The 11,188-nt window shown below is 44.6% G+C and overlaps 2 protein-coding genes across 6 annotated transcripts in view; one reads left to right on the forward strand and one right to left on the reverse strand.

The window, feature by feature from the left end:
* The window catches only part of LOC114030138 (TOG array regulator of axonemal microtubules protein 1-like), a 96,664-nt gene extending 92,172 nt beyond the window's left edge, over positions 1 to 4,492 (reverse strand). For 3 of the 4 annotated variants that reach the window (XM_027844881.1, XM_027844880.1, XM_027844879.1), the window contains exon 1: positions 2,143 to 4,491. In XM_027844881.1, coding sequence (XP_027700682.1) covers positions 2,143 to 4,212 — 2,070 coding nt within the window. In that variant the 5' untranslated portion in view covers positions 4,213 to 4,491. Of the gene's footprint in view, positions 1 to 2,142 lie in introns of all 4 variants that reach the window. The other variant, XM_027844882.1, reaches the window with a different exon arrangement.
* A 311-nt stretch (positions 4,493 to 4,803) lies between these two features.
* The window catches only part of LOC114030169 (kelch-like protein 28), a 41,396-nt gene continuing 35,011 nt past the window's right edge, over positions 4,804 to 11,188 (forward strand). The window contains exon 1 of one of the 2 annotated variants that reach the window (XM_027844922.1): positions 4,804 to 4,939. The gene's annotated coding sequence lies outside the window, so the exon portion shown is untranslated. The remainder of the gene's footprint in view (positions 4,940 to 11,188) is intronic. The other variant, XM_027844923.1, reaches the window with a different exon arrangement.

The following is an 11,188-nucleotide window of genomic DNA, read 5'->3' on the forward strand; positions in this document are numbered from 1 at the left end:
TCCCTGAGCTTCAACAGAAGGATGAAGCTGGAATAGGAAGCGGAGGAGTTAGTGACTTCCCAATAGATGGCCTCAATCTTCTCAGTAAGTAGGTAAAAAGTCAGATGCTGAGAATGAAGGGAGAAGGGGCAGTTTGTGACTGTGAGAAAGACACAGTAAGGGCTTAATATGATGGGGCAACCAGGTGAAGCAGCTAAATGGCATAGTGGACAGTGTTCTGGGCCTGGACTCAGGAAGACCTGACTTCTTAAGCAATTGGGGTTAAGCGACTTGCCCAGGGTCACACAGCTAGTAAGTGTCAAGTGTCAAGTGTCTGGTCTGAGGCCAGATTTAAACTCAGGTCCTCCTGACTTCAGGGCCAGTGCTCTATCCACTGTACCACCTAGCTGCCCCTGAAGACCTGACTTCTAATCCAGCCTCAGACATATACTAGTTGTGTGTCCCTAGGCAAATCATTTAACTTCTGTCTGCCTCGGTTTCCTCATCTATAAAATGGGTATAATAATAGCACCTACCTCTCAGTGTTGTTGCAAGAATCAAATGAGATAATATTTGTAAAATGCTTTGCAAACCTTAAAACCCTATATAAATATTTCGGCTTTGAAACACCTGTTGTACAATGTGAATTTATAGAACTATATCTATGCTGTAGTGGGGACTTATTTGGTTGAAGTATTTAGCACAAAGCCCTACTAGATCCAGGTAGGTAGGGTAGTCCTATCCCTATTTTACAGAAAAGAAACCTGGACTTCAAAGGGATAAGTGATTCACTTGTGACCCCAGAATCAGTAAACAGTAGAGTTCAAGTTTACTGACTACAGGCTCAGTGACCTTTCTACTGCACCTCGCTACCCAGTATCAGAAGGACTGAAGGCTCAATTGCTGCTACAGATAAAATCAAGACTTTAAAGACCAACCACTCTGTACATTTTCACTACTTGACAAGTTGATCTTAAGAGATTATCTAGTCCAGCCTTCTTATTTCGCTTTTATCACCTGCTATAAACCTTTTCTGTTGGTGCATACCAACAGCTCTTAATAACCGGACCCCTCCTGCCTCTCCAGCCTTCTTACACATTACTCCCCTCTACTTTCAGCCTGCTATTCTTCATCTGATGCTCTCTCCATCTCCCATGTCCATGTCTTTGCACTGACTGATCCCAATGTCCAGAATGTGTTTCTTTCTCACCTTTACATCTTAAAATCCCTGGTTTCCTTCAACACTCAGCTCAAGTACCACCCCTTACAGGAGGCATTTTCTGATCTCCACGGCTGCCAGCGCCTTCTCATCCATTATCCCGTCTGCTCTGTTTATAGCCACATACACTCACACATACATGCCATCTCTCTCATTACGCTATAAGATCCTTAAAGGGCAAAGCTTGATTTATTTTTGTCTTTGCATATCTAACTTAGCTTAGCACAGTACTTTGGCACATAGTAAGGGCTTAATACTATGGGACAACTAGGTGGTGCAGTGGATAGAATTCTGTGCCTGGACTCAAGGAAAACCTAAATTCAGATTCAGTCTCATACACTTACATGTGTTTGTGTGATCCGAGGCAAGTCATTTAACCTGTCTGCCTCAGTTTCCTCCTCTGTAAAATGGGAATAGTAACTACCTCCCAGGATTATTATGAAAATCAAGTAAGATAGCATTTTTAAAGTTCTTTGCAAATCTTAAAAAGCTACATAAATGCTAGCTATTATTAATAAATGATTCTTGATTATTTACATTTAACAGTCAGTCACACTTATACAGTGTTTGCCAATTACTAAGTCAATACATACAACATCTCATTTGATCCTCCCTAGGGAGGTTAAGTGTCTTGCCCAAGCAAGTCCTAACAGATAATCAGGGTAGTGGCAGAGCCAAGAGTCAGGGAATAGAATCAGAAAATCCTGACTCTTAACCTGATGCTCCTTCCAGTATACTATCCTGCCTCTGAATCAAATCCATCGTATAGATCTGTGTATAGATCCGTTCTACTAGGATTGAACACTCTTGTGAACATTTAGCACAAATCTTTCTGGAATAAATCACCTCCACGAGGATATCCAACACCTAAAAATATCTTTCATTAAAGTGAAAGAATGGTACTTACACTGCCCCAACCCATGCTAATTACAGAAAATGCATACCTGCTCTATTTCCTTTGAATAGGATGTCCGGTTTTCTCCCACGCCTCCAGGTTGGTCATTTTCCCAAGGTAATTTATTTTTTCCTTTTCCTGCACTTAACACCCTTCGAGTACAGATAGTCTGATCAGCAGATGGACTATAAGAGCCATACATCTGTATACTATCCCTTGAATGGTCACCACAATGACAGTGTGCGCTTTGAGTTCTGTTACCTGCCAGAAGCCAGTCTGTATCCGCTCCATGGGGCAACTGGGTTGATCTGCCCTGGGCAGAAGATGGCATGAGTATGGCATACTCCACAAATCCCTCTTCTGTTAGCTTTGGAAGAGTTTTCCTAGCTAATCTGGCTTGCACAGCATTCATCACTCCATCTCCATTATCTTGAAGTTCAACAGCATCAACAGCTCTGAAAAGTACACTGGTTTTACCTGTGCCCATTGAAGATGCCAACACAGCAAAGGCCTCCAGAGCAGCTTGGCGTACCCTACGCTTACTATCAACTAGAGCTGGGGCAAGACCAAAAGCCAGTTTGGGCAAGTCAAAATCCTCACTTGGATAGGTCAGCAAGGAGCAAATGCTTATATTCACCACCTCTTCTCTCACTCTGGAATGCTTATGTTTGAGATGTTCCAGCAACAAACACAGCACCTGCTGAGGTCCTACTTCCTTCATCAGCTTAAGGAAAATTTTCATGTATTCTTGCTTGATCACCAACTTGTTGTCTGCTAGTACTTTGACTGTGGCAGCAATGATTGGTCCCAAGAATTGTTGTACCTGTTCCCCAAGGCGGGTCACCAACAGGTGCAGTACCTGAAGTGTGCCGTGAACCACTTTGAAGTTAGAATCATCTAACAAGTTATACAATAAGCTAATGAAACCTACAAGACTAGAGTGAGGAGTGGAGACAGGGCTAAACCTTCCCAGCACCTGCTTGAGTTCCTCCACAGCTTGAGTCCGACTCTTATAGTCCTCCTGATCTAGCAACCGGGAATGCAGCTCCTGGGGAACAACACCAAACTTGAGGTGGCTACTGGAAGGTGTTGCCGGGCAGGGGAGGGGATCTTCAGGAAACTCTGAGGTTTCCAGGTCCAAATAATGAGGAACCTGAGCCCCAAACTGGGACTCTATACGACGATTGTAGTGTCTCCTCAGGGCTGAGGGCAGGCGAGAGATGTAAGACTGAAACCGGTCTTGGCCCAGGCGCTCCCCTATCTGCTGCAGTGCAGAAAAAGCTATCTCAGCCTCTTCTTCTTCCTCCTGTTCCCCAAGCTTGCGGGCCAGGGACAGCGTGATCTCGGTGAGATCCAGGCCGAACAACAGATCCGGGGGAGTGAGCAAAATGGGGAGCAGGAGCGCAGTGGAAGCCCGGAGCCGGGCATCGGCGCTCTCCAGGCCTCGCTGAATGAGCACCTGCAGCACCTGCATGGGGCTCCGCTTCAAACACTGGTGCAGGACCTGCAGTGCGTCCTTCCTCAAGGCCGGGTTCTCCTCTCGCAAAGAGACCACGAGCTGCGGCAGAAGAGCCAGGCTGAAGGCCTCTTCCAACTGGCCCGCGTCCCCCTGACCCCGGAGCACGTCGGAGAGAAGTTGCAAGCAAAGTCGCTTCTCTTCCAGGGCCCCCTCCACCAGCACCCGGCCCAGGGCCCGGTAGAGCGCTTCCTTTCGTCTTGGAAAACCGAGGCGCCCGCCGCGCCGGGGCAAGGCAGCCTGCAGAGCCTGGAAGGCCTCGGACGGCTCCGCCGCCGTGCGGAGGAGCTGCAGGAGCCGGCTCTCCTCTTCCTCCCCTCCCGGCAGGCTCCCTCCGGCCCTGGACCAGCCACTCGTGACAGCGTCCTCCGCCGGGAGAAAGAGCGCGGTCGTGGTGGGAGATAGCGCCGGCGGGGCCGCGGGGCACGAGCCCTGGTCGCCGGCGGTTCCCCGGCAGCAGTAGCTTTTTTCCTCTCTCATCGTCCGCCGAGGTCGGTCTTCATCAGTCTCTGGGGTGGAAAGGCGGCAGCAGCTCCGGGGCCGATAGGCGCTGGGGGCTAGGAACGGGGCCTGCGGCAGAAGCACCGGGGGCGCGGACGCCATGGAGGGGCGTCAGGAAGCTGCGGCAGCGGGGAACCATCGCAGTCTCCTCGGGGCCCGGCGGAGCCCTCCCCTCCCTTTTTTTTCTCCAGGCTCCCGAGCTATAGAAGGGGAAAAGCAGCTGCCGAAGCCGGGGCCGAGAAAGACTCCCTCCTTCTCTTCTTCCTTCTCCCCTTCCTCCTCCTCCTCCTCTTCTTCTTCTGCCGCTGGCGCCACGGCCCCACAGGAGCGGAGCGCTCCAAGCCGCCCCCGGCTATAAGAGGCAGCCCTCAACAAAATGGCCCCCGCTGCGGGCCCCAGACTCCGCCGCTGGCACCGGGCGTAACCAGGGGCACCACGTGACCAAACCGACCGCTTCCATGGTGACCAGCCGGCGCGCGATCTCTTGACCCGGAATGAAACCTCTTAAGGGGAAGGGAGAACCCTGGGATATGTAGTCTCCAAAATGTGCTTAACACCCCTCCCCCGCTGAAATCGCCAGAAAGAGGCCTGAAGAAACCAGCGGCGAATGATTGCTAGGGGAGGGAAAGAGAGATGGATGAAGGCCCGTGCATAGGCGGAAGTGATGCGGCTCAATCTCGGGGCGGTGGGGCTCCGGGCGGAAGTCACCCGCCCTACTCGTGTGTGTCCGTCGGGGTTTGACTGGAGGCGAGTGCGGCTCCCGCCCCGGTCTCTCTTGTTTCAGGTCCCTCCTGCTTCAGTCGCCGCTGGCACGATCCCCGGGACTCAGGTATTTTCCGTTGGCTCTCCCGAGGCCGTTTTTTGCTCTGGCCGGTGCCCCGCGCGGGACGGTCAGCCCTGGGAGGGGGCTGGGGGGGGAACAGGGGAGAGGAAGCGGGGACTGGGAGGCATCTGGGTGCAGGGCCGCTTGGGGGCCGGACCCCGGAGGAAGGGGGCGGCTGCCGCCCGCCTCAGGCCGGACCCCCGGACCCTCGGGGCGGCCGAGCCCGGCAGAAAAGCCCTCTCCCTGGCATCCTTTATGCTCTCGGGCCCTCGGGGTGAGCGGTTGGGGTTGTTGTTGTTTTTCCCTCACCAGTCCCAGGTTTGGCTCAAGAAAGGACCTCTCCCTTCCTCATCTTGACCCTCCGCTAATTCTTTTTAATAATAATTAGTAAAAAAAAGAAAGAAAATTACTCCATCTAGAGATACCTTCGTTCTCCCTCAACCCACCTTCCACCTTCCCTGAATCAAGTCCTTTTTCCTTCCCGCGGTGGGGAACGACCCTCTCCCTCCGTCCTGCCCTCTCTCCAGGATCTCCATAGCTCCTGTTTTGGTCGCCAAGAGACCGGGATTGCAGATGTGTTACTTAGCAGATTAACTTCTTGGCACCGGGGCCCTGAGAGAACTCTGCCCTGAGGATTTGAAGAAGGATGGGAGAAGCCATTCTTCGGTATTTTTCAGGGAGAGCTGCACTACGGATATTTATTTATTTATTTTTAAGGAGCGGGGAGGAGGCAGTTTTTTGTTTTGGAAATTTAAGTGGTTGCAATTAGAGGGCTAGAGGTCCTGGACTGATGGAGTGTAGAATCCCCAGGAATGTGGGAGATGAGTTTCTGAAGAAACAATACCTATATACTTTGGAAAAAAATTACATATTCTATTTTAGGACCATCCTTTGGGGGAGAGTGGCATTTTTGAATTGCTATTTGAAATCTCAGAATGTCTTAATTCAAATAACCTGGTTATCCACTGTGTTACAGCGTCAAGTACCGCGTTTGTTACTAACTCCAGTAATTGGTTCAGTAAGGCTACACAACATAAAACGGTTTGTTTTGTTTCGAGCTCAGCGTGAATTTTGAACGTCTTTTTTTAGAGCACAATTGAATATTACGTTATTATTAACGTGTCTGAAGTTCTTGGAACTATATTTTCTTAATGCTATTCTGGTTAATCATTGAAGGAAGATGTTTTGTTTTTATCTTAAGGTTGTTTAGTTTTTAAAATATTGACAGGTTTGCATGACTTCATATATATAATGAGTATCATTTCTTGCCTTTGCAACGGGTGACTGGACGAATGTATTGGAGGGAGGGAGAGAATTTGGAACTGAAAATAATTTCTTTTTTAATTTGACATGTTTGACATCAGAATAATTTGGCTCACAGTTGTAACTTGGCCTTGAAAACATCCATTTTAAACAAGATTTTTCAACTCCAGAAAAGCTTATAGAATTAAAATATGCAAAACCATGAATGGCATAAATAGGATAAGATTGTTCATCAACTTCCAGTGCATAGGACAGCGTCTTAGGCATAGGAAATGCTTAATAGGTAGTCATTGGACTGAATTACCAGAATTGAAAAGTGTTTTTAAAAATTGTAAGAACAGTTTTGGGACAAATAAATGGTACATTACAGAGCAAGTATCCAGTTCATATACCTAAGTAATAGTGTAAAGAATAAAAAAAGGTTAAACTATGTTCAGATAAATTCATGAATTAATTCAAAGAAATTAGGGATATTTGGGGTGTACCTTTTTTTTCCTATGAATTTTACAGTAAAAAAAAAAACACTGCAAATGTGTTTACAAAGAAAAATACTCCAATATACAAGTAAGCATAATTTATACTACCTTACCTAAATCCTCACTCTGATCCTTGTGACTGTACATTCACAGGTATGATAGCATACTTGTTCTTTCTTCAGTTTGCATAATTTTATACAGATCTTCCTATTGTTCATTATATGCCTCATATTTGTAATTCTTAATGGTGTTCTGGCATTTCACTACATTTACCACAATTTGTTTAGCCATCCCTCAACCATTGGACATTTAGATGTTTTGAGTATTTATTATTATAGTGTTTGTCAGAACCGGATCCAGCTCAGTTATTTAAGCCAGAAGAGATATTACTTGTTAAATCAAGAGAAACAGATTGCTCTGAGCTCTGTGCCTATTATACCTGGCAGAAATAGGCACTTTTATGCAATTGGGGGGAGGGGAGGCTATTTCTATCAAGTAGGGAAAGTCTAGTAATCAACAGTGGAAACATTTCAAGGATGTTATAACATTCTTTGCTTCCTATGTTTACATTCTAAAAACTTGCCTCATGAGTGTCTTTGTGGTTTTTTAAAGTGTACTTGCACATGGTTATCTTAATCAAGGTTCCTTGCTACTAGAAAAGGAATTGGTCTGCTTCTTCTAAACATGCAGTACAGATAGTTCTTTATTTTCAGTTACTTCCTTGTGGTATGCTTCTTGTGAAATTTCAGGGTCAAAGAGTTTTACCTCTTGCTCAGTTACTCAGTTACTAGACTGCTTTCTAGAAATGTAACATGATCAGAAGATCCGAGATTTAGAGCTGGGAAGAAACTTAAGAGGCCATCTAGTCCAACCCTTTCATTTTACAGATGGGGAAACTAAGGTTGGAGAAGTTCAGTTAAATCAAAGTCACACAAATAGATGGCAAAGCTAGAATTTGAAACCAGATCTTCTGATTTCCAAATAAATATCTTACTTTGCCTTCAGCAATGCTTTACTACAGGTCCACCAACACTTAATTTTGTTTTTTATTTGTTTTTACTAATTTCATTACACCTCTGACTTTCCAAGTCTTAATATTATAGAGGGCAACCACATTGTGCTCCTGAAAAGCCTCCCTTGGTTCCAGTGTTAGTTTTTCTTATGTATATAGTTTTTACAGACATGATATGATAATGTTACAATGTAATATTATGTGCTGTTGTAATTCCAGCAAACTCTCAAGGTTTGGCATGATGAATACTTTTTCATGCATGGTAATTGCAAAGACAAAATGAATTCAGAGATGTGAAAATTCCTGGGTAAGTTAAAACCACTGTGTATGTGTTAAGTGTAGGGGCAGCTAAGTGGCACAGTGGATAGACCACCTTGATTGGAATTAGGAAGACCTGAGCAAATCTGGCCTCAGACACTAGGTGTATGATCCTGGGTGGCTAACGTAACTTCTGTTTCCCTCAATTTTCTCATCTTTAAAAAAAAATGGGGATAATAATAGCACCTACCTCCTAAGGTTGTTGTGAGGATCAAATGAGACAATTGCAAAATGTGCTTAGCCCAATGTCTCAAACATAATGCTATATAAATGCTATATAAATATTAGCTGATAATCATTTAAGATCAATTGAGCCCCAATAAGGGCCAAAAACCTGAATTAATCTTTTCTCTCTGAGTGAACCCAGAATGCCCCTTCCTGTGTCAGCAACTGCAGGACCAGATGAAACTGACCAGCATTCTTCCTCTCTGTGATCACTAAGGACAGGATGCCTGGGACCAGACACTGTCTTGAATAATGAGACTTTTCTTATTTTGGTGTCCTATGGACATGGTGTGGTTTAGAGGTTCAGGGGTCCTGGGACCCCAAAATCGCAACACGAGGGTCCTTCCCGAAAGAATTCAACCCAAGCCTTCTTTCAGCCAAAGACAAGGTTTATTAGAACATCCATCGTATTGGGCAGACTCTTAAGGAGTCTGAGCATTAGTAAACTGTTGGCTAGATTATAAGAATCTGACCAGTGGCTAGATTTTAAGAATCCAAGCCATGGCTAGATTATAAGAATCCCAGAATTTTAATGGAGACAAGATGAACCTTATATACAGGGGCCTAAGAAGATCTGGATGGGAGAGGCCAGTAAGCTGGGGTGAACCGAACTCCTGGGTCCTGGATAATGGAGCCTAACTAGGATTAAGTGTGGGAAATGGCCAGTGGCCATAGACTTATAAGACAATGGAGGGGAGATTGGGTGTTGCCACAGTGAAAGGCCAATTGATGGGATTATAGCCTCAGGCCAACGCCAGAGATTTGGCCATGTGGGAAAGTCCAGGATTTTTCCTTTTTGGGGCCTAGATCCCAGCCCCATCAGACATACATTATGTAGGGGAAACACAGATATTTTAAGACTATAATTCCAATTTACACTTTGTTACTTCTCTTGCCTTATTGTATTTACAACCTATTTAACCAAGAAACGTCCTTTCTCATGCTATATGTTAAGAAACGTGGAGGCTATATATTTTTTTGAGTAACACAGACATCCTGAGTCACGGTTTAAATGTCCTCCTAAAATTGAGTCAGTCAGAGTTAAAGCTCTGGCTCCATGTACCTGTTGCTAGTTTAAGGAAATAAACTATGAATTTACTTATCACCTAGTTTGTTGCCTCTTTAACCAACTTTCAGGTTGACATAGCTATCGTTATTATCATTAATTATAGTTATCATAATACTCTCTAGCCCCTTTGCATCTCCTTCCCTTAGGCATCTACATATTGCTAGTATCTCCCTAAAAAGCTGGTCGGGAGAGAAAGGAATACTGGATCTATTCCAGGGTATAGGCCCTAGAAACCCTCCCTCCACAACTTCACCTGAACTTTCCCACTTGGTCCTGGCATTTGCCTGAGGCTCATCTCTGTATATAATCCTTTTAACTGTCCTTGCATTATGGCTTTGACGCTGTGAAGTCTCCTATTCTCTGCTACCTCTAACCCAGCCCAGCCCTCATTATGTGCACCTGACCCCACCCTAGCCAGCCACTCCTTGATTCCATCTAGACCCCCCCCCTTACCTCCCTTTCACCCCAGACTACTTGGCCAGTCCTTGATCACATCCAGATAGTCCCACAGTCTGTATATAAGGTCCATCTTGTGCCTCACCCCCTTAAATGGCTCAGATTCTTTAAGAGTCTGGACTGGTTGTCAATACAAGTGTCACAAATGCTCAGATTCTTAAAATCTAGCCAATAGTACAGATTCTTAAAATCTCACCCACCTCAATTGGTGCTTTAATAAATATTGTCTCTGACTGAAAGAAGGCTTGAGTCGAATTCATTTGAGGCAGGACCCTAGTTCTTCTGCCCTTGAATTTCGGGGTTCCCAGCACCCCTAGACCTCAACAGAACAGTTAATTTAGTACCTTGCCTAAAACTTTTCTGAAAGATATGCTGGGAGGAATATTAAATAGATAAAAAAAAATTTTCCATTCTATACATTTAATTTATTCATGTCATCTTTGCCCATAGGTTTCTTGATTTTGTTGTGTTTTATATCTGAAATATGTAGTATTTGTTTGTACATATTCATTGATGTTCTACTCTGTTATAATTCAGTTTGTTAGAAACCATTTTAATTACCGGACTGAATCAAAACTAAGGGTGGGGGAGAATCCTACTTCTGCTGCATTTCCTCCAACCATTTAGTTAAAGGAATTCAAATATGATCCAATTATTTTATAATGTTCCTATTAGGGAATAGAACTCTTCCATATAGGAGTAACCCTTTAAAGCCCTATGAAAGTCTATTTGGAAGTAGAGGGAACACTTTTTTTCTGAGCGCATGATGCCAGCCATGTTAGAGCAGATTTTTATTTTACTTCTGCCACCCCCTTTCTGAAATGTAACAAAAGTTAATGCTAAAGAAAGGAAAATGAGGAAAACTTGTTAGCTGAATTCATCTGTGAGGAAAATTGGACCATTGGAAGTAAATTTAAGAAAAAATTATACAAAGTAGTATGGCTTTACAAAGCATATTTTTTATTTGATCAAATGAGGTGATATATGTAAAATGCTCTGAAAACCTGAAAGTACTGTATAAATGCTAGCCATCATCAGCATCTATTATTCATTGAGAGTTTATTTAACAGACACTGCTGGGCACTGAGGATTCAAAGACAAAAACAGTCCTTGTTCTAAGAGTTTAAATTACCCTAGAGAGAAACAACTCGTTCACATGTAAGAAAGTAAAAAAAGTTTACATAGTATGTGATGGGCATGGAAGGTGAGGGGTGGTTACTAAGAACTGAGGAAATCAGAAAAGGTTTCCTATAGATGGCACTTGAGCCGAGCCTTGGAGAAGGTACTGGATCCTAAGGGGAAGAGCTGAGTAGGTAATAAATGCATTCTAGGCATAAGGAATAGTTTGTGCTAAGGCGTAAAAACAGGATAGAATATTGTATTCTAAGAGTGTGTGTGTGTGTGTGTGTGTGTGTGTGTGTGTGTGTGTGTGTGTG

Source organism: Vombatus ursinus, unplaced genomic scaffold (assembly GCF_900497805.2).
Source record: "Vombatus ursinus unplaced genomic scaffold, bare-nosed wombat genome assembly UNPS02014945.1, whole genome shotgun sequence".
NCBI lineage: Eukaryota > Metazoa > Chordata > Mammalia > Diprotodontia > Vombatidae > Vombatus > Vombatus ursinus.